This window comes from Rhododendron vialii, chromosome 4a (genome assembly GCF_030253575.1).
Source record: "Rhododendron vialii isolate Sample 1 chromosome 4a, ASM3025357v1".
Lineage (NCBI taxonomy): Eukaryota > Viridiplantae > Streptophyta > Magnoliopsida > Ericales > Ericaceae > Rhododendron > Rhododendron vialii.
In genome coordinates this window covers 10,361,789-10,387,114 of record NC_080560.1, presented here as the reverse complement: position 1 = coordinate 10,387,114, position 25,326 = coordinate 10,361,789, and the positions used below count along the sequence as shown (strand labels likewise).

Sequence of the window (25,326 nt, the reverse complement as noted above, 5' to 3'; positions counted from 1 at the left end):
TCCAATACTTATAGGTGCTTCATCCAACCATCTAACTTTTCATTCAGATTTTCGGTTAATGAAAAGTTATGTGGTTGGATCGAGCACTTATAGGTATCGGATTGAGCTTATTTTTTATGGGGTCTCTTGAAAAAGTGTTTTACATTTAATGAATGGCTCGGATGATTCGTGTGGGACCCGTGGTGGGCCCCACAATAAAATCTGTGCACAATCTGTGCACAAAGTATATGTGTGTGTAGACTTTCTGCTATAAATTACAAATAAAGGCCCTACAGGCTACAAGATCCGGAAAAAATGCAATAACCAGGTACATTAGTCAGTATAGAATGCAATAGAATTCTTTGATTCAAGATCCGGAAAAAAATGCAATAACCAGGTACATTATTACTCAACGCAATAGAATTCTAAAGAATCAACCACTGACAAAGGCATCGTGATACACGTACGTACCCATCACCAGAGTTTCTAGAAGTAGTACTTAGGGGGTGTTTGGGAGTCAATTTTTTGGCTTTTCATTTTTCATTTTTTGTCTTTTTAGCTTTTGGAATTATGATCAGGATGTATTTTGTATTTAGTACAGTGTTTGGATGATATGTGCAGAATGCATTTTACAGTAAGAGTAGTCTTTGGAAGATATGGAATGAAGAGGAATTATGGATTGATTTTTTATTATATTGCCCCCGGTTATTAATAATGGTGTATATTGTATATAAATAATGTTTGGGCTCAATTTATTTAAAATTTAATTCCGAAATTCTGCCCCCGGTCATGATTCGTGAAATTCTGCCCCCGGTCATGATTCATGAACTGGTGTCCCCCGTTTTTATTTTTAATTATATTTTTATTATTTCAATTATTGTTTGTTGTTACTTTTCCAAAACCATGGCAAAAATGAGAATTATCCAAAAAGAGAAAGGGTAGCCTTGTCTTTTTGGCATGGCTGAATTCAAAAATGTGAAAATGGAAATCCAAAAAGCTTCTATTTCCAGATTTTCTGTTTTGTTGTAGAAACAAGAAATTGCAAATGTAACGCCCCGATTTTTGGGCACGTTAATTAAATTATTTTTTTTTTATTGATTTAATAATTCATAAAACTGATATATAAAAAATAAAATTTTATTAAACAGAGTTTAGCAGCGGAAACCTTAAATACCAAATTCAAACCTACTTAATTATCTTACAAACCAACAAAATGAAATAAAGTTTGACAAATGTGATAACACTTATGAAAATCTAAATAAAAGTACGTCAATTTAACAGAGTTTCTAAGGATATGGCCTCCAAGGCTCAACAAACTCTCCTTCCTCAGTTGAGAGGTCTTTACCATGGTACTGTTCATCTTGCTGCGGATTCTGTTCCTCGGTCTCTGTATTACCTGACATGAAACGCCAGCCCAACGACACTATAATGAGTTTTGAAACTCAGTAGATAATCTCAACTCTACTAACCCCTTACCTTACAATTAGCAAATTAACAATATAACAATTCACAGGAGGTACAGAATGATAACAAATTGTCATTTCCTTCACTATCCATGATCTTACATGAAATCTAAGGATTCTCTCCACGAGATCCTTTCCTCCCACATCCACCAACATTGACCTTCCCATGGAATAACTCTCCATGACAACTCAGCATTAGGGTCGCACTATTTTATTGTTAGGATTCTTTACCGTCTCCCAACTCTACACACTGGGTACTATATCGTATTCAGGGATCCTTTACCGTTTTCCAAAATACTGTACCTGAAGTCCTTTACCTTCTTTCACACACACACTGGGCACTATACCGCATTTAGGATCCTTTACCGTATCCCAAATCCTGTACCCGGAGTCCTTTACCGTCCTCCACCCACACACTGGGCACTATACCGCATTTAGGATCCTTTACCGTATCCCAAATCCTGTACCCGGAGTCCTTTACCGTCCTCCACCCATACACTGGGCACTATACCGCATTTAGGATCCTTTACCGTATCCCAAATCCTGTACCCGGAGTCCTTTACCGTCCTCCACACACACACTCACTGAGTACTTTACCGTACTCGGAGTCCTTTAGCAGCACCCAACATCCTTGATTAACTTTACCATTTTATCCATTACTTAACCATGTCTGTGTTCACTACTCAAACCACCCCAACGAACCTAAGTCCATTCCGGCACATACAACATGATACAATCAACAACAGCTCAAACACGATACATTTCAATGAGACAACAATATAACATTTAATATGGTGCGAGAAAGTAAGGCGTGTAGTGTTTTATGAGCAGGCCGATGCCCTTAAATTGTTATGTTTATAACAGGAAAATTTTAGCAAATAAGTAATTTAATAATTTTTTTAAACTTATACATCATGTTATTATTTCTCTGATTGTCAAACATTTACTTTCCAGTAAATTAAACATGTTCTACATCCACAATGTATTTACTGAAGTTATGAACTACACAAAAAATTTATTAATATATTTGGGCCTTTGTTTACAATTAATAAAATAACACTACAAAATAAATAAAACAAATAAATAAATAAATTTTATTCTTTTCTAAACTTAATACTTTTAGTTACTAAATCCTATAGAGGTTAACATAAATCACAGATCCCTAAGAAATAGTCATGGATGTATCCTAAAAGTTTAAAATTTTAACACAGGAGGTAAAACAATTAATTCTACATAGTTTAGGATCAAATTTTAGCACAACCAAAACACAGGGGGTAAATTGTAATTCTGAGAGATGGGGTTCATGATGACGTCAGTCATCTTCAACGGGTACTGTACACAGGTATACATATATATATATATATATATATATATATATATATATATATATATATAACATATATCTATATGGTTTAATCCGAAACTTTGACCGGGTCGTGTGGTCAATCCCAAGGTCGAAAAGGGGCTTATTATACCTTTCCGGAATCGTCTCGACAAGACGAACAAGATGAACGGATCAGATTTCCATATGAATAATTTCACGAAAAACGCAGATCTGAACCGAAAACGAAAATTTTTGATTTTGATTTTTTTTTACAATGCACAGGTTTGTTTCTTTTCAATTCTCATCATTATAACTAATATAATAACACATTTATATACTTAGGAGAAAGTAGAGAAGAGATTAATCTACCTTAAATCCAGCCGAAAAAACAAGTAAAATGGAACTGACAAAAGCAGGAAAAAGGCAAACAGAAATTTAGAGAAGAAAAAGAAGAACAGCCTGGGAACCAGACTGTTTTTTTTTTTGGGTCTTTATAAGGAAGTGAGAGAGAGTGCAAGTGTAGAGATAGTAGGAGTGTGGGGGATAAGTATAGGAGTGATGGAATGAAAAAGGGTAGCAAGGTACGGAAGAGATAAGAGCAGAAGCCATAATTTGTGGGTTACTGATGGCTTTCAAAAAATTCCCTGTGTACATGGATGGGTATGTATAGTAAAGGGGAAAAAGTAAAGATATCTTATTTACCTATTTATATATATCTAAGTATGCGTAATGTATATGCACGATTAAATTAGGCACTGTTTTCCTTTTTTTTTTTTTTTTTACTACTATTATTATAAACCTAATCATACATTTAGATTGATTAACTTAGTTAATTAATTATCGGATTAGAAATTAGCATTTTCAATTTTTTATTTATTTAAAAATTTTAGGAGTGTTACAACCTATTCCCCTTAAAAAAAAATTTCGTCCTCGAAATTAAAGTATACCTTCTGGTGGAAATAGATACGGGTAGTTGGTGCGCATAGTATCAGCTCTCTCCCATGTTGACTCCTCTATACCCCGATGTCGCCATAAGATCCTGATGAGTTTTATCGTCTTACCTCTGATATTCTTCTCACTACAATCTTGTATCTCGATAGGTTGTTCGTCGAAGGTTGTGTCTTCTTTACGTGTGACCTCCTCCCAGTTGAGTACGTGAGAGGGGTGTGACATATACTTGCGAAGCATAGACACATGGAAAACGTTGTGGACTCTGTCAATTTGTGGGGGCAGGGCTAGGCGGTAGGCAACCTCTCCAATCTTCTCCAAAATCTCAAATGGTCCGATATACCTGGGCGATAGTTTCCCCTTCTTTCCAAATCGGATAACTCCTCGTCGTGGCTTGATGTTAACAAATACATGCTCTCCAGCTTGAAAGGATAGTGGTCTAGTCCTCTTGTTAGCGTAGCTTTTCTGTCGGCTCTGAGTGGTCAAAAGTCGTTGGCGGATGATTCTGACCTTTTCTGTTGTCTCTCTAACAAGTTCTGGTCCCAATAGGCTTGCTTCTCCTAGCTCAGTCCAACAGACAAGGGATCAGCAGGGTCGTCCGTATAGGGCTTCGTACGGAGCCATCTCAATACTGGCCTGATAACTATTGTTATAGGCAAATTCGACTAACGGTAAATGACGTTCCCAATTTCCCGTAAAGTCCAGGGTACAGGCACGAAGCATATCCTCTAAGGTCTGAATCGTCCTTTCGGTTTGTCCGTCTGTTTGAGGGTGAAAGGCTATACTCATACAAAGATCTGTTCCCAATGCTTTCTGCAGACTTTGCCAGAAATTTGACGTGAAGCGCGGGTCGCAATCGGATACAATTGATACCGGTTGTAACGACCCTGACTTTCAGTAAATAAAAATTTCGTTAAATATTTGAATTTTATTTTAATTACTTGGTATTACTTTCAAAAGTCCGTTTTAATTTCTAATAATCAGCCATAATTAGATTTAAGTCCTTAAAAATATTTTTCTTGACTAGAAATCCTACTTGGCAAGTAGAGTTAGTTTCCAACCGATTAGGTGGAGGAACTGGACCACCGATTCACCTAGTTATATTACCGTAACCCTAATTGGATCTTTTAGATCATCTTTGAGCCTTATGAACCCCTCCAAACCCTATAGGACCATTAGACCATAGGAGTAATCATTTTTACTCCCATAACAAGTCATTTCAAACCCTAATTATTACCAATATTCCTTTACCCCTTGGTCCATAATTGTTAAGGGAATTTTTGTCCCTTGGTTAATAGACCTTGGACTTGCCAATAAGCATGACAAGACAAGTCATACAAAGAATCCCATCATTTTGCTTCCAAAGGAAGCAAGGCTAGCTTTGCCATGCATGCACACCTATGTTCTAGTCTTAAACCTAATAATCCTAGACTTACTTTCCTAGGTTTTCTTAGATGAATATAGACACAAGAGAGAGAGAGAGAGAGAGAGAGAGAGAGAGGGGGGGGGGGGGGGGGGGGGGGGGGGGGGGGGCGGATGGAGAGAGAGAGAGAGAGAAAGGCTGAATGGGAGAGGGAGGTGGAGTGTGTGATTGTGTTTTGGACACTTACACAAGCAACCTTAATAGCCCTAAGCCTATTTACTACATGCCAACCCATTCTAGTCTTCCAAAGTACAAAGTTAGCCAATGATTTTATTCTTTCTTGCAAGCAACCTCCCCATAGACTTGACAAGTCAAAAACCCTTCATGATGGCCTAAGATTTGGCCTAGGATGGAAATGACAAGTGAAGAAAGGCTAGGATTTGATTTAAGACTTGAAATGACCACTCAATGGAACAAATCCATGGGAGAGAGAGAGAGAGAGATATGGCCGGCCATATGGAGGGAGAGAGAGCCAAGACTTTTGACTATAAATAGCAAGCTCACCTCAAGTTTCAACTCACACCTTTACTTCTTGCTCTCACTTCTCTCTAGAAACCATTTCTGTTTTTCCAGGCAGCCTACTGCCCTTTGAAAATCCTTAGTTTTATCCCTCTTAGGTTAGTTTTTAGAGCTAACTTCCTTCGGGAAAGTTGTAGAGCACTTCGAGACCTTCAAGTTAGACCCAAGAACCACCCTAATTGGTGAAGAAATGATAAAGATATTCGTATCCGAAGTTCAGTAAAAATCTCGGATATCCATTTTCAGAAAGCATACTGTCTCTTCCTTTATCACCATTTTTCTCCTACCTACAGTAGTTTCTAGGATCAACTTCCTTCACGAAAGTTGTAGAGTACTTCGAGAGCTTCGATTTCGACCCAAGAACGATCATATTCGCCAAATATTGACCGAGTTACTGCCATCCAAAGTTTGGTCCAGATTTGCGAGTTTCACCGCCTGTAGAAAACTTCCAACTAGCTTATTCGGCCCCGACTAGTTTCGGATCAAGGTAGATTATTCTTACCCCTAACTCTAAGTTTATCCTTACTCACTTACTTACTTATTCCAAGTAAAACGTATGTTGTTTGATCTTTAAGAAAGAACGGTTTTCGAAAGTTAAAACGTTACCATGTGAATCGAAGTATTCGTATTTTGATATTCCAAGGAGTATGAGCTTGCATACATAAATCGAATGTGTTACTTGTGGTATATTATAGAATTGGATGATCTTGCTAGAATGTTTCATGCTTACTTTTGTCATACCGCGGAGTCTTTGCATGTAAACGAGACACGAGAATCGAGAAAGTAGAAACATGGCACCTAGGGTGTGATTAATGAAAGGAAATATTTTCTGAGGAAGAAAATATTTTTGAAACTACATTATGACCGGTTTTGGTGGCATAATGTGAATTGGGTGTGTGTGTTCCAATGGAAATCCGGAAAAAGCGGAACCATTGTGAGGTTGTGTGTGTTCCAATGGGAATCCGGGAAAAGCAGAACCATTGTGAGGTTGTGTGTGTTCCAATGGAGATCCGGAATAGCGGAACCATTGTGAGGTTGTGTGCGTTCCCATGGGAACCCGGACCGGCGGAATCATGGTGAGGTATGGCTTGGTTATCTGCGGAGAGGAGCCAATGCAAGATTTTGTGTGCCAATGGGAACCCGGTGCGGCGGAACCATTGTGAGGATACTCGGGAACCCGGAACGGCGGAACCGAGGTTGGGTGTGTTAAACAAATGGTTTTTGAAAGATTGATTTGTAAATGAAAATGTTGACACGGTCTACGACGAGTCGCGTAGGAGAAACACGGAAATCTTGGACACCAACGATAGATGATTAACGAATATGGATGTGTCATTGTTAGTTGTATATACATGTATCATGTGGAAATCGATGGCTGTATAACCTGTTGTTTGTAAGTTATGGGTTAGCGGGTATGGGTTTGTTCTGCTGAGCTTTTGTAGCTCATGGTGTTACCTTTGGTGACCCTGACATATTATATCGGTGGCGACGCTGGTATAATGTGTCAGACTTTGTAGATGATCAAGGTGAGCAGTACACCTTGGAGGCCTTTGGAGCTGAAGAGCTAGCTCAGATGGAGGAGCAGGCGGAGCTGTAGTTAGAAACCTTAGTTCCCTTCCCTTGTGTAATAAAAGTACTCTTATGAGAGTTATGTTGTAATAATGAGCCAGACTCACCTTGTTTTTGTAATAAAATATTTTCTTTAATGTACCCAAAATTGGGGGCGTTACACCGGTACCCCATGCAGTCGTACAATCTCTTGAATATAAAGTCTACTGAATGATTCCATGGTATCCGTCATACGTACAGGAAGGAAGTGTGCTGACTTAGTCAATCGATCCACAATTACCCAAATGGCAGTGTTGGATTTAGGTGATCGAGGTAGTCCTGTGACAAAGTCCATAGTAATGTGCTCCCACTTCCATCCAGGTATCGGTAATGGTTGAAGTGTTCCTCCAAGTTTCTAATGTTCAGCTTTAACTTTCTGACAAGTGAGACATACGGAGACATATGCTGCTACATCCTTCTTGATTCCGCTCCACCAGTACTGACGACGAAGATCTTGGTACATTTTTGTACTTCCTGGATGTACGGCAAAGTTGGAATGGTGAAACTCCTTCAGTACGGCTTCTCGAAGTGTACCAATGTCAGGTACAAAAATTCATTCTTGGAAACGGAGACTCTTGTCGGAGTGAATTGCCCATCCTGCTAATGTTTTTCTAGTTGATATCTGATAAAATCACACTCCTGTTCAAAGGTTTGGGCCAAAAAAATTTCTCGATGTAAAGCAGGTGTGGCAAACAAAAGCAAAAAGGCAGGCTCCTTCTGCACTTATAGTAGGTTGAAGTCTAAACTCATTAATGGCTTCCATCATTTTCCATTCCTTGATAGCCATACTTGCCAATTGTCCTCGAGTTTTGCGACTGAGAGCGTCAGCAACTACATTGGCCTTCCCAGGGTGATAAGACAACGTGAAACTGTAGTCCTCTATGTATTCCATCCACTTGCTTTGCCTCATATTCAGCTCCTTCTGAGTGAATAGATACTTCAAACTTTTGTGATCAGTGAACACCTCGAACTGTTCTCCATACAGATAGTAACGCCAGGATTTAAGGGCAAATACTACTGCTGCCAATTCCAAATCGTGAGTTGGATAATTCTTCTCATGCGGCCTCAGTTGTCGGGATCCATAAGCGATGACCTTTCCATTTTGCATGAGCACAGCTCCCAATCCATCTTTGGATGCATCACAGTACACTGCATATCCCACGTTCCGCTCGGGAATGATTAGTATGGGGGCACTGGTCAATCTCTTCTTGAGTTCTTGGAACAATTTCTCACATATTTCGTTCCATTCAAACTTAACCCCTTTCTGGGTCAGTCGCGTCATTGGTTTTCCCAAAATTGAGAAATCTTGAATGAACCTTCTGTAGTAGCTAGCTAATCCCAAGAAACTTCTAATCTCAAACACCGTTGAGGGTCGTTTCCAGTTCATGACAGCTTTTACTTTGCTGTTATCCACAGAGATTCCTTTCTCTGACACCACGTGTCCCAAGAATTTGACTTTTTTCATCCAAAATTCGCACTTGCTGGCCTTTGCGTACAATTGATTATTCTGAAGTACTTGCAATACGATTCTCAAATGCTCTTCGTGTTCCTTCTCTGTTGGCGAATATACAAGAATGTCGTCAATGAACACTACCACAAATTTGTCCAGATATGGCGTGAAAATTTTGTTCATCAGACACATGAAAACAGCAGGAGCGTTGGTTAATCCAAATGGCATCACCACAAATTCAGAGTGGCCATAACGGGTTCGAAAAGCTGTCTTAGGTATGTCACTATCTCTAACTCGTAGCTGATGGTATCCAGACCGTAAATCGATCTTCAAGAAGCAGATTGACCCTCTCAGTTGATCAAACAAGTCATCGATTCTAGGTAATGGATAACGGTTCTTGATTGTGACCCTATTGAGTTGGCGGTAGTCGATATAGAGTCTAAGTGTTCCCTCTTTCTTTTTGACGAATAAAGCAGGTGCTCCCCATGGTGATGTACTGGGTCTGATAAAACCTTTATCCACCAGATCTTGTAACTGAGTCTTCAACTCTCGTAGTTCCGCCGGTGCCTTCCTATATGGTGCCATGGATATTGGTGCCGTGCCTGGTTGCAACTCGATCGTGAAATCTAAGTCCCGACGTGGAGGCAGTCCAGGTAATTCATCAGGAAACACATCCTCGTACTCACACACAATGTGAGGAAGACCGGGTTCCATACGATCTGTCTCCTCTAGCTTGAGGCTTGCAAGCCACCCTGAAAGCTTATCATGCCACCTCGATCGGTGTGGGGTTGTTGCGGAGGGGTCTTGTCTATCCCCCTTAAATTTGAAAGACGTACCGTCTAATGAATACACTGTCACCATCTTCCGATGGCAGTCTACGACAGCGTGATGCGCAGATAGCCAGTCCATTCCAAGTATGACATCAAATTCTGTCATGTCGATTACTCGTAGGTCGACAGTTAATCTCAGGTTAGATACTTCTAATTCGTACCCCTTACAAATTAATCCCACAGAAATTTTTCCCCCTAATGGAGAGGTTACATGCATTGTTGTCCCTAGAGGTTCTGTTTTTAGTCCAAGAGCAGAGACGCATGCAATAGATATGAAAGAGTGCGAAGCTCTTAAATCGAATAATGCTTGAACACAAGTACTATATAGTATAAGAGTACCTTGTATCACTGACGGGTCATACTCCTCCTCAGTATCTTGTTCAGTGCCTTGTAGAGCAAAGACTCTGCCTCCTGTTGGCTTGTTCTGTCCGCTTGCATTGTTTTGAAAAGGATGGAGTTGTTGCTGATTCCATCCAATCTTCTGTTGGTTCGGATTAACCGGATTTTGGTTCCCCAACCCTGATGGCCGTGCCTGAAATTGCTGTTGTCCCCCTTGCCCAAAATTTCCCAATCCAGCAAGCTTTGGGCAGTTGTTCCTGAAATGGCCTTCCTGGTTACAGTTGAAACACTTGCGGTTAGGGTACAGATTTCCCGCTTGAAGTGAAATTTGGTTCTGATTTGGGTTAGGGTTCGGGTTTTTCCAGGTTTGAGTGGTTTACTGCAAAGGGTGAGGGTTGCTTTGGTAATAGGGTGCTTGAGCTATGAAAGTCTTGTTGTTGTTTGTTCGGATTGGTCCTCCAGACGAGGGGCCATTCTTTTTTTGCGCCTCTCATGTTGACCTTGAGTCAGAGTTTTCGCGCTCCATCATGAGTGCACATTTCACTACCTGTGCATAGGTGGGGTACTCATGAGAGACCACACTAGTACGAATAGAGCGGGACAGACCCCATTCAAACTTCCTAGCTTTTGCAACATCAGTGGGTACTACGGTACTGGCATGACGTGCCAATTCTTCAAAACGGGCAGCATATTGGGTTACTGTTAGGGAACGCTGCTTTAAGTCCATAAATTCTTGAGCCATGGCTTGTTTCACAGGTGCTGGAAAGTATTTTTCAAGGAAACGGTTTTCGAACATCTGCCAGGTCATAGTTGTCAAATTATGAGTGGTCTTAATCAAATCCCACCAATGATCTGCTTCCCCTTGCATCTGAAAGGTTGCTAAGGCAATGCGATCGCCCGCACTAGTCACATTAAGTACTTCTAGGTACTTAGAGATTTGTTTGATCCATACTTCTGCAGCGCTAGGGTTTGCTTCCCCATAAAAGATCGGAGGACGACGTTTGCAGAATGCATCCAGAAGTTGATCTCTACTCCTGGTTAGTGGTCCACGTTGTTGTTGTTGCTGTTGAGGGTTGCCAGCAGCAGCAGCAACAAATGCTTGCATCAGTTGAACTAAGTCTGGTTGTGCTCCTTGTCCATTGGGTTGCGGTCCGCTATTCCGATCATTATTTGATTGGGCTCCGTTTCGTGTTCTCACCATCTATATACAAAATTTATTATTATTATTATTTTTGTCAGGGGGTTTTCCATTTTCATACCTAAAGAGCGTAATATATTGACGAACGCAATAACGCTGATGTGACGAAACAATTTTTATTGGAATAATGAAACAAATTTTCATTGGGTCCTAACAAAACAAATGATTGGGTCCTAACAAAACAAATGAGTAACATATGGTTCTGGCGAAGAAGAGCTCGACATCCTACATTTTAAAATTTAATGTTCAAATGATATAATCTTCATACAAAAAAAAATATGACAATAATAATTTGGCACGTGAGAAGGCAGTGTATTTACTGTACGATTAAATACATATACTTATGAAACCTAGTGCTACCCAATCTACCCAAGGCCAAGGGTTTGAACCTAAAGCTCTGATACCAAGTTGTAACGCCCCGATTTTTGGGCACGTTAATTAAATCATTTTTTTATTGATTTAATAATTCATAAAACTGATATATAAAAAATAAAATTTTATTAAACAGAGTTTAGCAGCGGAAACCTTAAATACCAAATTCAAACATACTTAATTATCTTACAAACCAACAAAATGAAATAGAGTTTGACAAATGTGATAACACTTATGAAAATCTAAATAAAAGTACGTCAATTTAACAGAGCTTCTAAGGGTATGGCCTCCAAGGCTCAACAAACTCTCTTTCCTCAGTTGAGAGGTCTTCACCATGGTACTATTCATCTTGCTGCGGATTCTGTTCCTCGGTCTCTGTATTACCTGACATGAAGCGCCAGCCCAACGGCACTATAATAAGTTTTGAAACTTAGTAGATAATCTCAACCCTACTAACCCCTTACCTTACAATTAGCAAATTAACAATATAACAATTCATAGGAGGTACAGAATGATAACACATTATCATTTCCTTCACTATCCATTATCTTACATGAAATCTAAGGATTCTCTCCACGAGATCATTTCCTCCCACATCCACCAACATTGACCTTCCCATGGAATAACTCTCCATGACAACTCAGCATTAGGGTCGCACTATCTTATTGTCAGGATCCTTTACCGTCTCCCAACTCTACATACTGGGTACTATATCGTATTCAGAGATCCTTTACCGTTTCCCAAAATACTGTACCTGAAGTCCTTTACCGTCCTTCACACACACACTGGGCACTATACCGAATTTAGGATCCTTTACCGTATCCCAAATTCTGTACCCGGAGTCCTTTACCGTCCTTCACACACACACTGGGCACTATACCGCATTTAGGATCCTTTACCGTATCCCAAATTCTGTACCCGGAGTCCTTTACCGTCCTCCACACACACACTTACTGAGTACTTTTCCGTACTCGGGGTCGTTTAGCGGTATCCAACATCCTTAATCAACTTTACCATTTTATCCATTACTTAACCATGTCTATGTGTTCACTACTCAAACCACCCCAACGAACTTAAGTCCATTCTAGCACCTACAACATGATACAATCAACAACAGCTCAAACACGATACATTTCAATGAGACAACAATATAACATTTAATATGGTGCGAGAAAGTAAGGCGTGTAGTGTTTTATGAGCGGGCCGATGCCCTTAAATTGTTATGTTTATAACAGGAAAATTTTAGCAAATAAGTAATTTAATAATTTTTTTAAACTTATACATCATGTTATTATTTCTCTGATTGTCAAACATTTACTTTCCAGTAAATTAAACATGTTCTACATCCACAATGTATTTACTGAAGTTATGAACTACACAAAAAATTTATTAATATATTTGGGCCTTTGTTTACAATTAATAAAATAACACTACAAAATAAATAAAACAAATAAATAAATAAATTTTATTCTTTTCTAAACTTAATACTTTTAGTTACTAAATCCTATAGAGGTTAACATAAATCACAGATCCCTAAGAAATAGTCATGGATGTATCCTAAAAGTTTAAAATTTTAACACAGGAGGTAAAACAATTAATTCCACATAGTTTAGGATCAAATTTTAGCACAACCAAAACACAAGGGGTAAATTGTACTTCTGAGAGATGGGGTTCATGATGACGTCAGTCATCTTCAACGGGTACTGTACGCAGGTATACATACATACATACATACATACATACATATATATATATATATATATATATATATATATATATATATATATATATAACATATATCTATATGGTTTAATCCGGAACTTTGACCGGGTCGTGTGGTTAATCCCAAGATCGAAAAGGGGCTTATTATACCTTTCCGGAATCGTCTCGACAAGACGAACAAGATGAACGGATCAGATTTCCATATGAATAATTTCACGAAAAACGCAGATCTGAACCGAAAACGAAAATTTTTGATTTTGATTTTTTTTTTACAGTGCATGGGTTTGGTTCTTTTCAATTCCCATCATTATAACTAATATAACAACATATTTATATACTTAGGAGAAAGTAGAGAAGAGATTAATCTACCTTAAATTCGGCCGAAAAAACAAGTAAAATGGAACTGACGAAAGCAGGAAAAAGGCAAACAAAAATTTAGAGAAGAAAAATAAGAACAGCCTGGGAACCGGACTGTTTTTTTTTTTTGGATCTTTATAAGGAAGTGAGAGAGAGTGCAAGTGTAGAGATAGTAGGAGTGTGGGGGATAAGTATAGGAGTGATGGAATGAAAAAGGGTAGCAAGGTACGAAAGAGATAAGAGCAGAAGCCATAATTTGTGGGTTACTGATGGCTTTCAAAAAAATCCATGTGTACATGGATGGGTATGTATAGTAAAGGAGAAAAAGTAAAGATATCTTCTTTACCTATTTATATATATCTAAGTATGCGTAATGTATATGCACGATTAAATTAGGCACTGTTTTCCTTTTCTTTTTTTTTTTACTACTATTATTATAAACCTAATCATACATTTAGATTGATTAACTTAGTTAATTAATTATCGGATTAGAAATTAGCATTTCCAATTTTTTATTTATTTAAAAATTTTAGGAGTGTTACAGCAAAATCCATTTTACCCAAAATTCATTTTCCCTCTTTCTCCCAAACACCCAAAATCCAAAAATGGGAATTGAAAAATGTAAAACCATGCCTCCCAAACACCCCTTATTTTTTAAGGATCAAAAGTAGAACGGGACCAACTCTTGGTTGATTGCTTTTGAGAACATGAGATACCTTGAGCTTCCTAATCTAATCTGGAAGCCTTTTTCATACTTACGACCAATGCAAAATGCTGAATTTTACAACACCCTGCTCTGCAACTGTGACAATTCCAAATGACAAGGTGACAACTGTAACAATCCCTGTCGGGGAACTTCTTTTCATATGCAAAGTGAGTGTCTATCCAACCCACATGGATAACTCGAATGTTGTGGTTTTGTTACCCAACGGAGAGCTTCGGGATTTGGGTGTTTGTAGCTTCTGAGCAATTTTTTATTCTATATGAGCATGAGATTGTCCTATTGTTCAAAAAAAAAATGTACCACAAAAAAGAAAGGGAATGACAAATAAAAAAGACGGATAAATTTTAAAAGTAAGGCATTCATCTTACAAATCAAACACATGGGATGCGTGACATACGAAAGACTTTAGCATCACCAGCAGGAGTAGTTGATGGGAAATTAATAGAGATCTATCACACAAATTAACTCACTGCTATCTGGGATGATCTTGTTCGTCAGGAAAAAAAAAATTCGCTACATTTTTTTGTTTGAACTAACCCAAAATTACAATACTCTCTCACTCATAATCTCACACACACAACTCACAGGTGGGGGAAATCCCAAAGGGTTTCCCACGTTTTCTGCCCTCTCTTCTTTAACTCCCATCCTCCATTATGTCCTTAGGCCAAACAACACATTGGCCCACCTCTCCCATCACTCTCTCATCTTGCTTCTTTATCGATCTCTTAATTATTTAAGTTTACACAACCAACAGTAGTATGGCCCTGAATCCACACTAGCTCCCCGATCCCGCGCTCTCATGTTAGAATCTCCTTGAAAACTCGCTCCCATAAAGAAAAGAAGCACACTCCTAATACAATGAGATCGCTGTTGGCATTTCATTTTCATCCATAACGGAGGAAACCAATGGTTTTGAATTGAAGTTCTAAATAGCACATTAGAAACTGATTTGATTTGATTTGTTTTGAAGCAGCATTCCACGTCAATGGGTATAGAAAAACGGTAACATTTCCTGTGCCCTTTAGCATTTTCCCATAATATATAAAAAATTAAAAAAATTAAAAAAATGGCCCATTTGTACGGATAGGGTATTAAAATTTGTATATAAGATGTATATGTCCTTCCAATAATTCTGCTCACAGCTAGCCGAGGTAGGGTAGCCCTCTTTTTCTAATTCCAAATCTAGAGAGAGCTAATTAAGTTTATTGGCATCATTGGCTATGGCAGCCTCCTCTCTTCCTTCCCAATATTCTTCCTTGAGCAAAATCAATGAAGAAGGGAGGGATGAAACCGTAAAAAAGGTGGAGAGAAGCTATGAAAGATATAGAGAGCTAATCTCAACCCTTCCAAAGGAAAAAGGTTGGGTATCTGATTTGTGCTTGTACGAGGGCTTTTGGTACGAACGCCTGGCTGGTTTGGAAGGTATCATGTTTGCTCAGGAACATTTTCAGGCTCGCCCCACCGATGTTTTCTTGATCTCCACACCCAAATCTGGTACAACATGGCTCAAAGCCCTAATTTTTGCGATTATGAAGAGAACTTGCTACACCAATTCCACTCACCCTCTTCTCACCACTAACCCCCATGATGGCATTCCTTCCTTTCTTAGAGCTTAGGCTTTTCAGGCAACCCCCAATTGCCGATGTTGAGAATTTATCATCTCCTCGTCTTTTTGCGGTACACATTCCTTACATGTCATTGCCAAAGTCCATCCTGTGTTCTGGTTGTAAAATAGTATATGTATGTTGAGATTCTAAAGACGTGTTGATATCGATGTGGTTTTATATGGCCAAGATGATATCCAAAGAACTTCCTCCTCTTTTGTTGGAAGAGGCATTTAAGTTGTTCTCTAAGAGCAAGTTTACCAGTTGTTAGGTAAAAATGCTAGTAAACAGTGTAATTTTTTCATTTTACCTTTTTATATCTTTTTTAACACTATACCAACACTATCTATTTAACCTATTCTTTATTAAAATAGTTACTTTTAGAGAGAGGGAGTGTGTGAGAGAGAAGGGGAAAAGTGCTTTGGGTGAGAGAGGGAGGAGAGAGAAACTATTTGTTTAAAGGGTAGATGATGAACAGTGATTGGGTATTAATACCTAGCCGTTTTATCAAATCCATTTTACCTTTGCTTTTACCTCAGCTGCTGCAGCTAGGTTTTTTTTGTTTTTCTTTGGTATAATAGCTTAAAAAGGCATTTTTGCAATGCTAGTAAACTTGCTCTAAAGGTCTATCTTGGTATGGACCCTTCTGGGACCGTGTGCTCGGTTATTGGAATGCTAGTCTGGAATGTCTTCAAAGATTTTTCTTCCTGAGATATGAAGAATTAAAGAAAGAGACATCAATAAATGTAAGGAGATTGGCAAAGTTTTTGGGGCAACCTTTCTCCATGGAGGAGAAGAGGGAGTGGGTCGCGGAGGAAATTATAGAACTTTGTAGTTTTAAGATGTTGAGCAACTTGGAGGTGAAAAATGGTTCACGCGATGCAGTTATCAAAAATGATATGTTCTTTAGGAAAGGTGAAGTTGGAGATTGGAGCAATCATCTAACAACTCAAATGGCTAAGAGCCTCGACGAGACTACCAATGAAAAACTACATGGTATATTTTGACTAGCTGTAGTAGTGGCATTTCTTATTATCACTAGTATTGGTGCCATTGAAGTTATGACAGGTTATGATATGTGGAATTGGGGGATGACGCTGTGCAGTGGTGTGTGCAGCAACGTGTTGTGCATATCATTGCCAATCACCAATCCGAATATATGATACCATGGCAAGTGGTATTCTCTCCAGTGTTGCTACCACTGGCTCTATAATAGTAAGAGAGAATCTGTTGTTGTTGCCAGTATTAGTACTACTACGTTATTATGAATGTAATTCATTTGCCATTGAAATGTATCGGTTCTTTACTTTGAGTTTCCAAGAGTACTAAATTGTAATGAGAAATTTTCTTCTGTTTACCTAAAAACTACCCCTTCCGTCCCCATTTAATTAACGGTCCCTCGTTCTGTTCTAAGCGGATAAAAAACGGGTTATTTCTTTAAATCGATAAGAAATTTTATATGTTATATGGATCTTGTTTGAATAGAGTTCAATTAGTTATATTAGACAATGTTTTCAAAATCACGTAAAATATTATATATTGCAAGATATAAGCAATTAAAAAGTGACAAAAACTTTCAAAAAGACCTATTAAATAGGGACGAAGGGAGCAGATTTAATCTTCCCACATGGGTGAAGAAATTTTTAATTTTGGTAGCCAGAACTCCCTCGATATGTATGCTACTGTAGCCTTTGCTACTCTCTGATTCCACATTTTAGCGAACAACAGCAGCACCAACCAACCGTGCTAGTACTAACTGTACAGTCTGTACTATGATTCAGTTTCCATTAGTGTAAGCGGGCATGCGGAAACGTTGGCGAACCAAGTTTTCGCCATGGAGTGGATTTTCGAAAAAAGTATTCTGTGTGGATTCATTTGTCCGCACCAACTCTGGCTCGGGAGATCCAAGTTCGAACACTTGTGGAACCAACATGGTCTATTTGTTGGTTGTGTCTTATTTGCATTTTCCGGTATTGTCTGGCCATAATGAGTTGTGCCATTGCAGACCCCTCTTCATCGGAGGAAGATCCGTCGAATTCTCCATGCAATATTCTTTGGGTTAAGTTGTTCATGATGAGAGTTTGAAGAGAAGAGTGTAATGGTTATGTGGTGATTGAAAGACTGTAATAGTTTATTTATAGAATTATTGTGAGAATGGTTGGTGGTTGGATGAAAGTTAGGTGGAGGAAGATTAATTGGATGAAAAATTCGGATGGAAGTTAAAAAAAATTGAAATTCCTCATTTGGCAGTCATTTAATTAATAAATATTACTAGTTGAATTAATTTGGGAAAAATAAGATGGAGGAAAAGTTAGTTGACTATAGAACTCTTTGTTTATCCTATTATCCATCAAACTAATTTTTAACCATTTTTTCATACTAAAATAACCATCCATCCCCTCATTTTTCTAAGAAATTGAATTCTACACTTCATTTTTTGACATCTACACTTCTTTTTTTGGATTTTAGTGTTAAAAGTGTAATTTTTTTGTTAGAAGACAAAAAAAATGAGTGTAGATGTCAAAAAATGGAGTGTAGAATTCAATTTTCTTTTTCTATCCCCTCATTTTTCATCCCACGATTGGACTTGCTCTTGGACGACGTGCGTTGCACTTAGCCGCATGATCTTGGTTTTATTGCTTGTAGGGATGGTTCTTTCATTTTTGTGGTAAGATTGTAATCAAAACACATCAACTACACGTTCTCATGCATGCTCAATCTTGTGCTACCTAGATTGGAATTGCCGAGCTCAATCCCATGCTAAGAGTAAAAGAACTAATTCATCCCCAGGCATGTTCTGCAAAAACAAATACCATAACTCCAGATCCAGCCTTCAAATTACATTTGAAGGAGAACAGTTGTGAAGATTTTGAACTTTCCAAACTAGGCGTGCCCTTAAAAGCTACGAGACTGCAATGCGGAATTCCTCGATGAATGAAGAAAACTGATAGAAATATGATCCAAGCACATAGCAATTCTTTGTAGTTGAAGATAGATTGCAATACTAATTTGCAATCTATCAGGATAAACATGATCCAAGCACAAGGTATTGTGTCCAAGGATAGCACCCTTTCTGCATAACAAAGTATAAAGTCAATTCCTAGCCAAAGACCAAATTAACTAGAAGCGGTGTCGTTTCTCAGATCTTAAAGCTATGAACATTGGGCCACGTAGTGGGCCGAGGACTGTTCTCAAAGCAGGCCACGTGCCAAGCCCATAGCACGTGTCTGTAGATAATGCTGGAGTCCAGACCAGCACCAGGTGTTACAAGGTGGGCGAAGCGTTGACAATGGCGGCAAAATAGCGGAAGGTCTCAAGTCAAGGATTTCTTTCCGTTTTCTCTCTCTAGACTGAGCTCTCCCAATCGAACTGGTCGGTGGGTACTAGGCGTAAGCAGAGATGGCCGATCGTTTCTTTCCCAACGTCATGGCGGATTTCGTGGAAGAGAAAGAAGAAGAAGAAGAAGAAGATAAAGTCACTATCGGGTCTCAAGACTCGCTTATGAGGCTTCTCTCGATGCCCTACTCTTCTTTCTCGAGCAGGCTTAAAAGGGCCGGCTTGGATCTCAAAGAAGCTGTAATCTCCCTCCCTCCCCCCTCTTTCTCCCTAAGTACATATATGCCGACAATGTGTTTGTGTTTGTGTATCAGGTGGTGGCCCAAACATGGGCCGAACGAAGGGTGCGAGACTTTACGCTCTACAGCGGCACTCTCGGGACCGCTTTTTTGCTTTTCAAAGCCTACCAAGTCAATCACATCAGAGACGATCTCGCTCTCTGCGCGGAGATTGTCAAGGCCTGTGACTCTGCTTCCTCCCACTCCAAGTACTCTCTCTATCCACCGTGGCCTAGTTGATGTATGTTCTAAGCATTTTCTCTCTGCTAAGGCCTAGGTTATTCAAATGGGGAGTAAATTTGAGTAAAGTTACGTTTGGCATGGAACACTCTCCTAGGCAAACACATTTTTAAGCATAAATTTGAGTAAAAGCTACTTACTCAATCCCAAAATGTTTGTCTAGTTCTCAAAAAATGAGAACTTAAAAATCAAAGAAAAAATTAAGAAAAAATTTGAACTTTTTTCATAAATTAAAAGAACTCACTAATATCTAGTAAATCGTTGAAAAATGTTCAAAATTTTTCTTGAAAAATCGTATGATTTTTAAGCCCTCGTTTTGCGAACTGGAGAAACATTTTGGGATGGAGGGACATTTTTGGGAGTATGACAAAATGGTAAAATTTCAAATTAATAGGACAAAGTATAGCTTTGGATGATTTGAGTTAACAATTGTGTGCCGTTGATGTGGGCTTGAGAAAAATTAGTGGAGGGCCTTTGGGGTTTGAGTGAAGATTTGAGCTTGTCTTGGTGATGTGCTCATTGCTTATGTGGAGAATTGATGGGTTACAGTTGAGTTATAAGGTGTTAATGCGATGTATTCATGTCAGGGATGTGACGTTTATATGCGGGCGGGGCGGTGTTTGTGCCCTTGGTGCTGTTGCAGCTAAACACTTGGGTGATGACAAGTTGCTACGTTACTATTTAGCCAAGTTTAAAGAGGTATCTTGGATTTGCTTTGTTATGGTGGCAATGTTCAGGTCATGTGGGATTTAGTTGTGGCCTGTGGGTGTTGATTAATTTACTGCAATTGAGCCATGAAAACAGATTAAGCTGCCGAAAGATCTCCCTGATGAGCTGCTATATGGAAGAGTCGGGTTCCTATATGCATGTCTATTCCTTAACAAACATATAGGCGAGGGTACAATCCCTTCTAACTACATTGTAAGGCTTCCATTTACATATCAAGCATATCATTTTAGTTGGTGTGGTTTTGATTTATTAAGAGTCAATAGGTGACATTTTGTTAGTTATGCAATAGGGTGCGGTTGTTACTGACATTTTCAAGGGCGGGAGAGTATTAGGGACCAGGGAAAGATGCCCATTGATGTTTGAATGGTATGGTGAAAAGTACTGGGGTGCTGCCCATGGATTGGCTGGGATTATGCATGTTTTGATGCACGTGAAACTGAGTCCAAGTGAAGCTGAGGAGGTTAGGCATACACTCAAATACATGATCAAGCATCGGTTCCCGAGTGGAAATTACCCTTCCAGTGAACAAGATAGAAAGAGAGATTGTCTCGTGCATTGGTGCCATGGTGCTCCTGGCGTGGTCCTCACACTTGTCAAAGCCACTGAGGTAGTGTGATTTTAGTCTAGTTCGTTATCTTGCTAGTAAGTCCTAATGTTGGAAAATTAATTTTAATTGGATATTTGATTCTCCTATTCTTGTTGATTCATTGTTGCATTTTCAAATTGATTAGCGGTGATGAAAAATGTTGGGTTATGCTGGAGGGACACATGAATTTCATATTTAGTCAATTGTCACTTTAGGTTATCGCATGATATTCCGCTTCATTTGTGGTTTGTTAGTAGAATTTCTTGTACGAACTAAGGACATTACACGTATATTTGGAATGTCAAGGTGCAAGATAATATTCCTAGACATAGCATATCTATGTGACTATGGCGATATGCCAGATGGTTGAAATCTTAGTCACAACAGGGAGTATTTTGCAAGTACATAGAAACGAAAACAAATTAAAACTTGGAGTCATTCCATTTAGTTGCATGCAAAAAGGCCAGATATAGGAAAGGCAAGACCACGATCTAATTTTCATCAGAGGAATCCCACTCTCTGTTGTTGTTCTTGTAAGGTTTTTCACTTTACTTTTCTGATGTGAAGGTTTTCGGAGACAAGGAGTTCCTTGAAGCTGCCGTAAACGCAGCAGAGGTAGTATGGAATCGTGGTCTACTCAAACGAGTTGGGCTTTGTCATGGCGTGAGTGGGAACACATACGTTTTTCTCTCACTTTACCGGCTGACGGGCAATAGGGAGTTCTTATACAGAGCCAAGGCATTTGCTGGCTTTCTCCTTGATAGAGCTCACAGCCTTATATCAGAGGGAGAGATGCATGGAGGAGACCACCCATATTCTATGTTTGAAGGACTTGGAGGCATGGCTTATCTTTTCCTGGACATGACTAATCCTACTGATGCTAGATTTCCAGGTTACGAGCTTTGAACATTTGCATTGGAGCAGAATGGAGAAAAAAAATCCTGCGTCGGCAACCCAATTCATGGGGAACAAGGCTTTGTCTGGTTAGTGAAGTGAGAAAGCTGTGTATGACCATTACTATTGTCCTCTTGGTTCTTTTTCTTCTTCTTTTCTTTTCTATGGAGGTGTATATGAAAGTCATCTCTACCATGTCCATCCTTGTGCGTAATCTGAACTAGGTGTCTGGGCTTTTTCGTGCCTATACAATGCTCCAGAAGTTTCACCTGCTTCAAATAAAAGTTCGCTCCGCTTTTTATTGGACATTTGTGAAGGCATCATAAGCAAAAGACAGTGGAAGAAACCTCAATCCATAGCATCGATGTTGGGTTCATTAAGATAGTACCAGTGTCTTCATAATCCATGCCAACCTAAACCCAAACACTCAGTTTGTTGTTTTCTATTGTTAATCTTTTAGTGTATCCAATCGAATTTTTATTGTTCATCGGCATGTGAACATTGTGAGTTAAACAGAAGAATTGTGATGATCCTGGATGATCCCTAGGGCTGGCAATCAGCTCTACAACTGGCCTATGGTGGTTAAAGCATATATCTGACCAATTTCGATCCCCGTTCTTTAGTCTTCCATTGTGTTATTTGCTTGTTCACGCATGTGATGCTTTCGACTTGTGGGATTTGATGCTTTCGACTTGTGGGAGTTGGGCGGGATATGTTGAAATATTTGTCTGCAAAACCCATGTTGGATCTTGAGATTGTGAAGTCTTTTGGTTTTCTGTTTGGACTTGGTCTCTGGTATTTCTTTGTGTCCAAGCTTTGGTTGTGTGGTTCTCTGAGACTTGATAAGGAAAATAGGCAATGCTAGCTTTTGCAGAGTTAAGGGCTTCCTTTTATTTGGTGATCGTGCAAGTATTTTGGGCAAATGAGAAAAGGTGAAACTGCAATTAAAATGGATGCTCCATAGATTCTTTAGCCCAATCACGATGTGGTTATTTCACAAGGACCCATTTTTCAAAAGGTACAGATTCAATGAGAAGAAATCTGGCCTCGATACGTTCATCTCACATTAGATTGAGCTTATGTTTGGTTTAACTTAATCTAATTGCTTTTTTGTCAATTCCTCCTCACAAACGTAAGCATCGAAAAAAAAAAATGAGAAATTCTAATTATTTAGAAAAGGTCACCAAAGCACATAAGAAATTAATGTAGATAGATTATTATTTTCCTGAACAATTTCTATTCACAGTTCATAATCTTCAACTAATTTAACATGTTGGCATATGTTTGCGCAATGGAGTAATATCTTTTTTGATATTCTCCGTCTAGGAAATTGTATGTGGTCTATCATCTTCATCCAGTTTTTGTTTCGGTAAATGATATGTCCTCCGCTTGTGGAGTGAGGCTATTATAGATCCAACCCTTGTCCGATCCCGCAGTGAAGGGATCCTCGTACGCTGGATTAACCCTTTTAGATGGTATGACCTCCTCCATGAAACCCTAATTTTCACCCTGCTCAAGTATTTGTTGGTTGTTGGTCTTTTGATGCTCTAGTTCATCCATTGTTCCTATGTGATTGGCGCTTTCATAGCTTCAGATATCGTTGAACTTACCCGACGTAATACAGAATTGGAGTTGCGGAATTGAGTTCATTGTTGAGCGCAAAAGAAATGATCTCCATGTTATCTCAGCAGTAACTATCGTAAGCTATTTGGGGATTTTTTTTTAAATTAGGAGCACCTATTATTGTTTACCAACCAAAAAAAAAAAAAGAAAATGCTAAACTGAATACATTCTTGACAAACACAGTTGGCGCAATGTAAGATTTTTCGAAGGAAGTAGCATGTTGGAATCTATCACCATGAAGTGTTAGTGTACTGAGGTTTATTTCCGAGTACGTGATCTTTTTATGGGATGATGAAATGTCTCCAACGTTTTCTATTAACAGAAAAAAAAAAAAAAGATTACATACCTTGGAAAATTGAGCATATTATTACATTATCTATAACAACGTTTCAAATGGTTTTCAATTCCTCTTAGTTTTGCTCTAATGGAGAGAAATCTGGTCAAGTTTGTTTCTCTGGATTTGAACAATAAAAACTGGATCCAATCTCTAATACCCACTTTAATAGGTAGTATTAGTTTCCGTCGGCATCCTTAAGAAGCTCCTCAGCATCCGTGATCTTCTTTTTGGAGTCTCTGCAGTTCATTCAGAATTGATGAAAAGGATCGGGTTAAGAAAGTGCTAAATTTTCTTTATCAGATTTTATCAAGGTAATTCCAGTTTAAAAAAAGTAGTAATATACAATACTCCGTATTTTTTATCTTGAAGTATATATTCCTGATAGGCTCTTAGCTTCAGCCATTATTTATCCATTCCTCAAGTTCAACCTTTACTAATATCAAATCATCACTACTCCCAGCAACGGACTGACTCTGCATATATATGAAGGCCTGGTGCATCATTGGATTTTTATTTACGTTGCCAACACGACTAACTAAAATAAAATAAAATTTCTCCTATTCGGTGGTTTCTTTTGCTGGTCGTGTGTTCACTTCTGGTGTTGCAGTGTTTGGAGTTTTGTTCTACTCAGTTTGCACCAAAAATACTCCTACATTAATTGGGTTGGCCTATTCTTACTAACTTTGACCTGACACCTTAACCAAACCAGTCCTTCTCTGACATCTGAGTCTTGAAAGGTAAAGGGGCAACCTTTCAATTAAAGTAAGCTTCCGAAAACCAACACAACAAAGACACAAAACAAAACTCCGAACAGCTCTGACATATATCTCGCGCCTTTCAACTCTACTTCACCTTCGGGGTTTCTTAGGGGGGCTCAACTTCTTAACTCAAGTTTTTTAAGCGGAGAGATATGGCCTGTAAAGTGTAAACCCTGAATTAGGAGAGCAAGCCTCACCTCTGAACTGAACCTTTCCCCCGTATGGAGCCAAGCCAGCCAGCGTCGTAGTTTTTGTATGGCATGTAGAATGGTTATACCACGGAGGCCCAGAACTTGCTAGTTATTTTTGTTCCAGACGTACGGTGAACTCATCTGTCGCTATATCCACAACAAAGTTTGAATACCACTTCCATCTTAGAGAATGTGCAAGAGTTCCTAGCTAAAAGTGCACATTTTTTTTGTTTTAGCTGCCTAGACTCTTTCAACACTCCAAGTCTCCAACAATACTATCTATGTTTACTTATCCTCTATCAATATATATATATATATATATATATATATATATATATATATATATATATATATATATATTCTTTTCTTCTTCTTCCCCATTCCAAAAACTGGGTTAACAAAATACTGTTTGATTGAGCAATTGGTTTTCTTGAAAACTGGGTTTGCACTTCCATTGAAGTACTTTTATCCCCCATGGCTTCCAACAGTTGGGG

General features: G+C 38.8%; 3 protein-coding genes across 3 annotated transcripts; 2 read left to right on the top strand and 1 right to left on the bottom strand.

Moving 5' to 3' along the window:
• Nucleotides 1-1,265: 1,265 nt before the first annotated feature.
• On the bottom strand, nt 1,266-11,084 carry LOC131323652 (uncharacterized). Its single transcript, XM_058355501.1, has 6 exons — nt 10,431-11,084; nt 8,229-10,154; nt 7,959-8,186; nt 7,433-7,619; nt 3,714-4,274; nt 1,266-1,402 (listed from the first exon to the last, which is right to left on the bottom strand). Exons 1-6 carry the CDS (start codon nt 11,082-11,084, stop codon nt 1,266-1,268), a joined length of 3,693 nt encoding a protein of 1,230 aa, XP_058211484.1.
• Nucleotides 11,085-15,476: 4,392 nt separating this feature from the next.
• LOC131323651 (cytosolic sulfotransferase 12-like) lies at nt 15,477-16,571 on the top strand. The gene is made up of 3 exons (XM_058355500.1): nt 15,477-15,750; nt 15,866-15,971; nt 16,442-16,571. Exons 1-3 carry the CDS (start codon nt 15,477-15,479, stop codon nt 16,569-16,571), a joined length of 510 nt encoding a protein of 169 aa, XP_058211483.1.
• Nucleotides 16,572-19,124: 2,553 nt separating this feature from the next.
• On the top strand, nt 19,125-22,229 carry LOC131321982 (lanC-like protein GCL2). Its single transcript, XM_058353052.1, has 6 exons — nt 19,125-19,436; nt 19,511-19,683; nt 20,302-20,413; nt 20,519-20,635; nt 20,733-21,050; nt 21,597-22,229. Exons 1-6 carry the CDS (start codon nt 19,260-19,262, stop codon nt 21,933-21,935), a joined length of 1,236 nt encoding a protein of 411 aa, XP_058209035.1. The 5' UTR covers nt 19,125-19,259; the 3' UTR covers nt 21,936-22,229.
• Nucleotides 22,230-25,326: the final 3,097 nt, after the last annotated feature.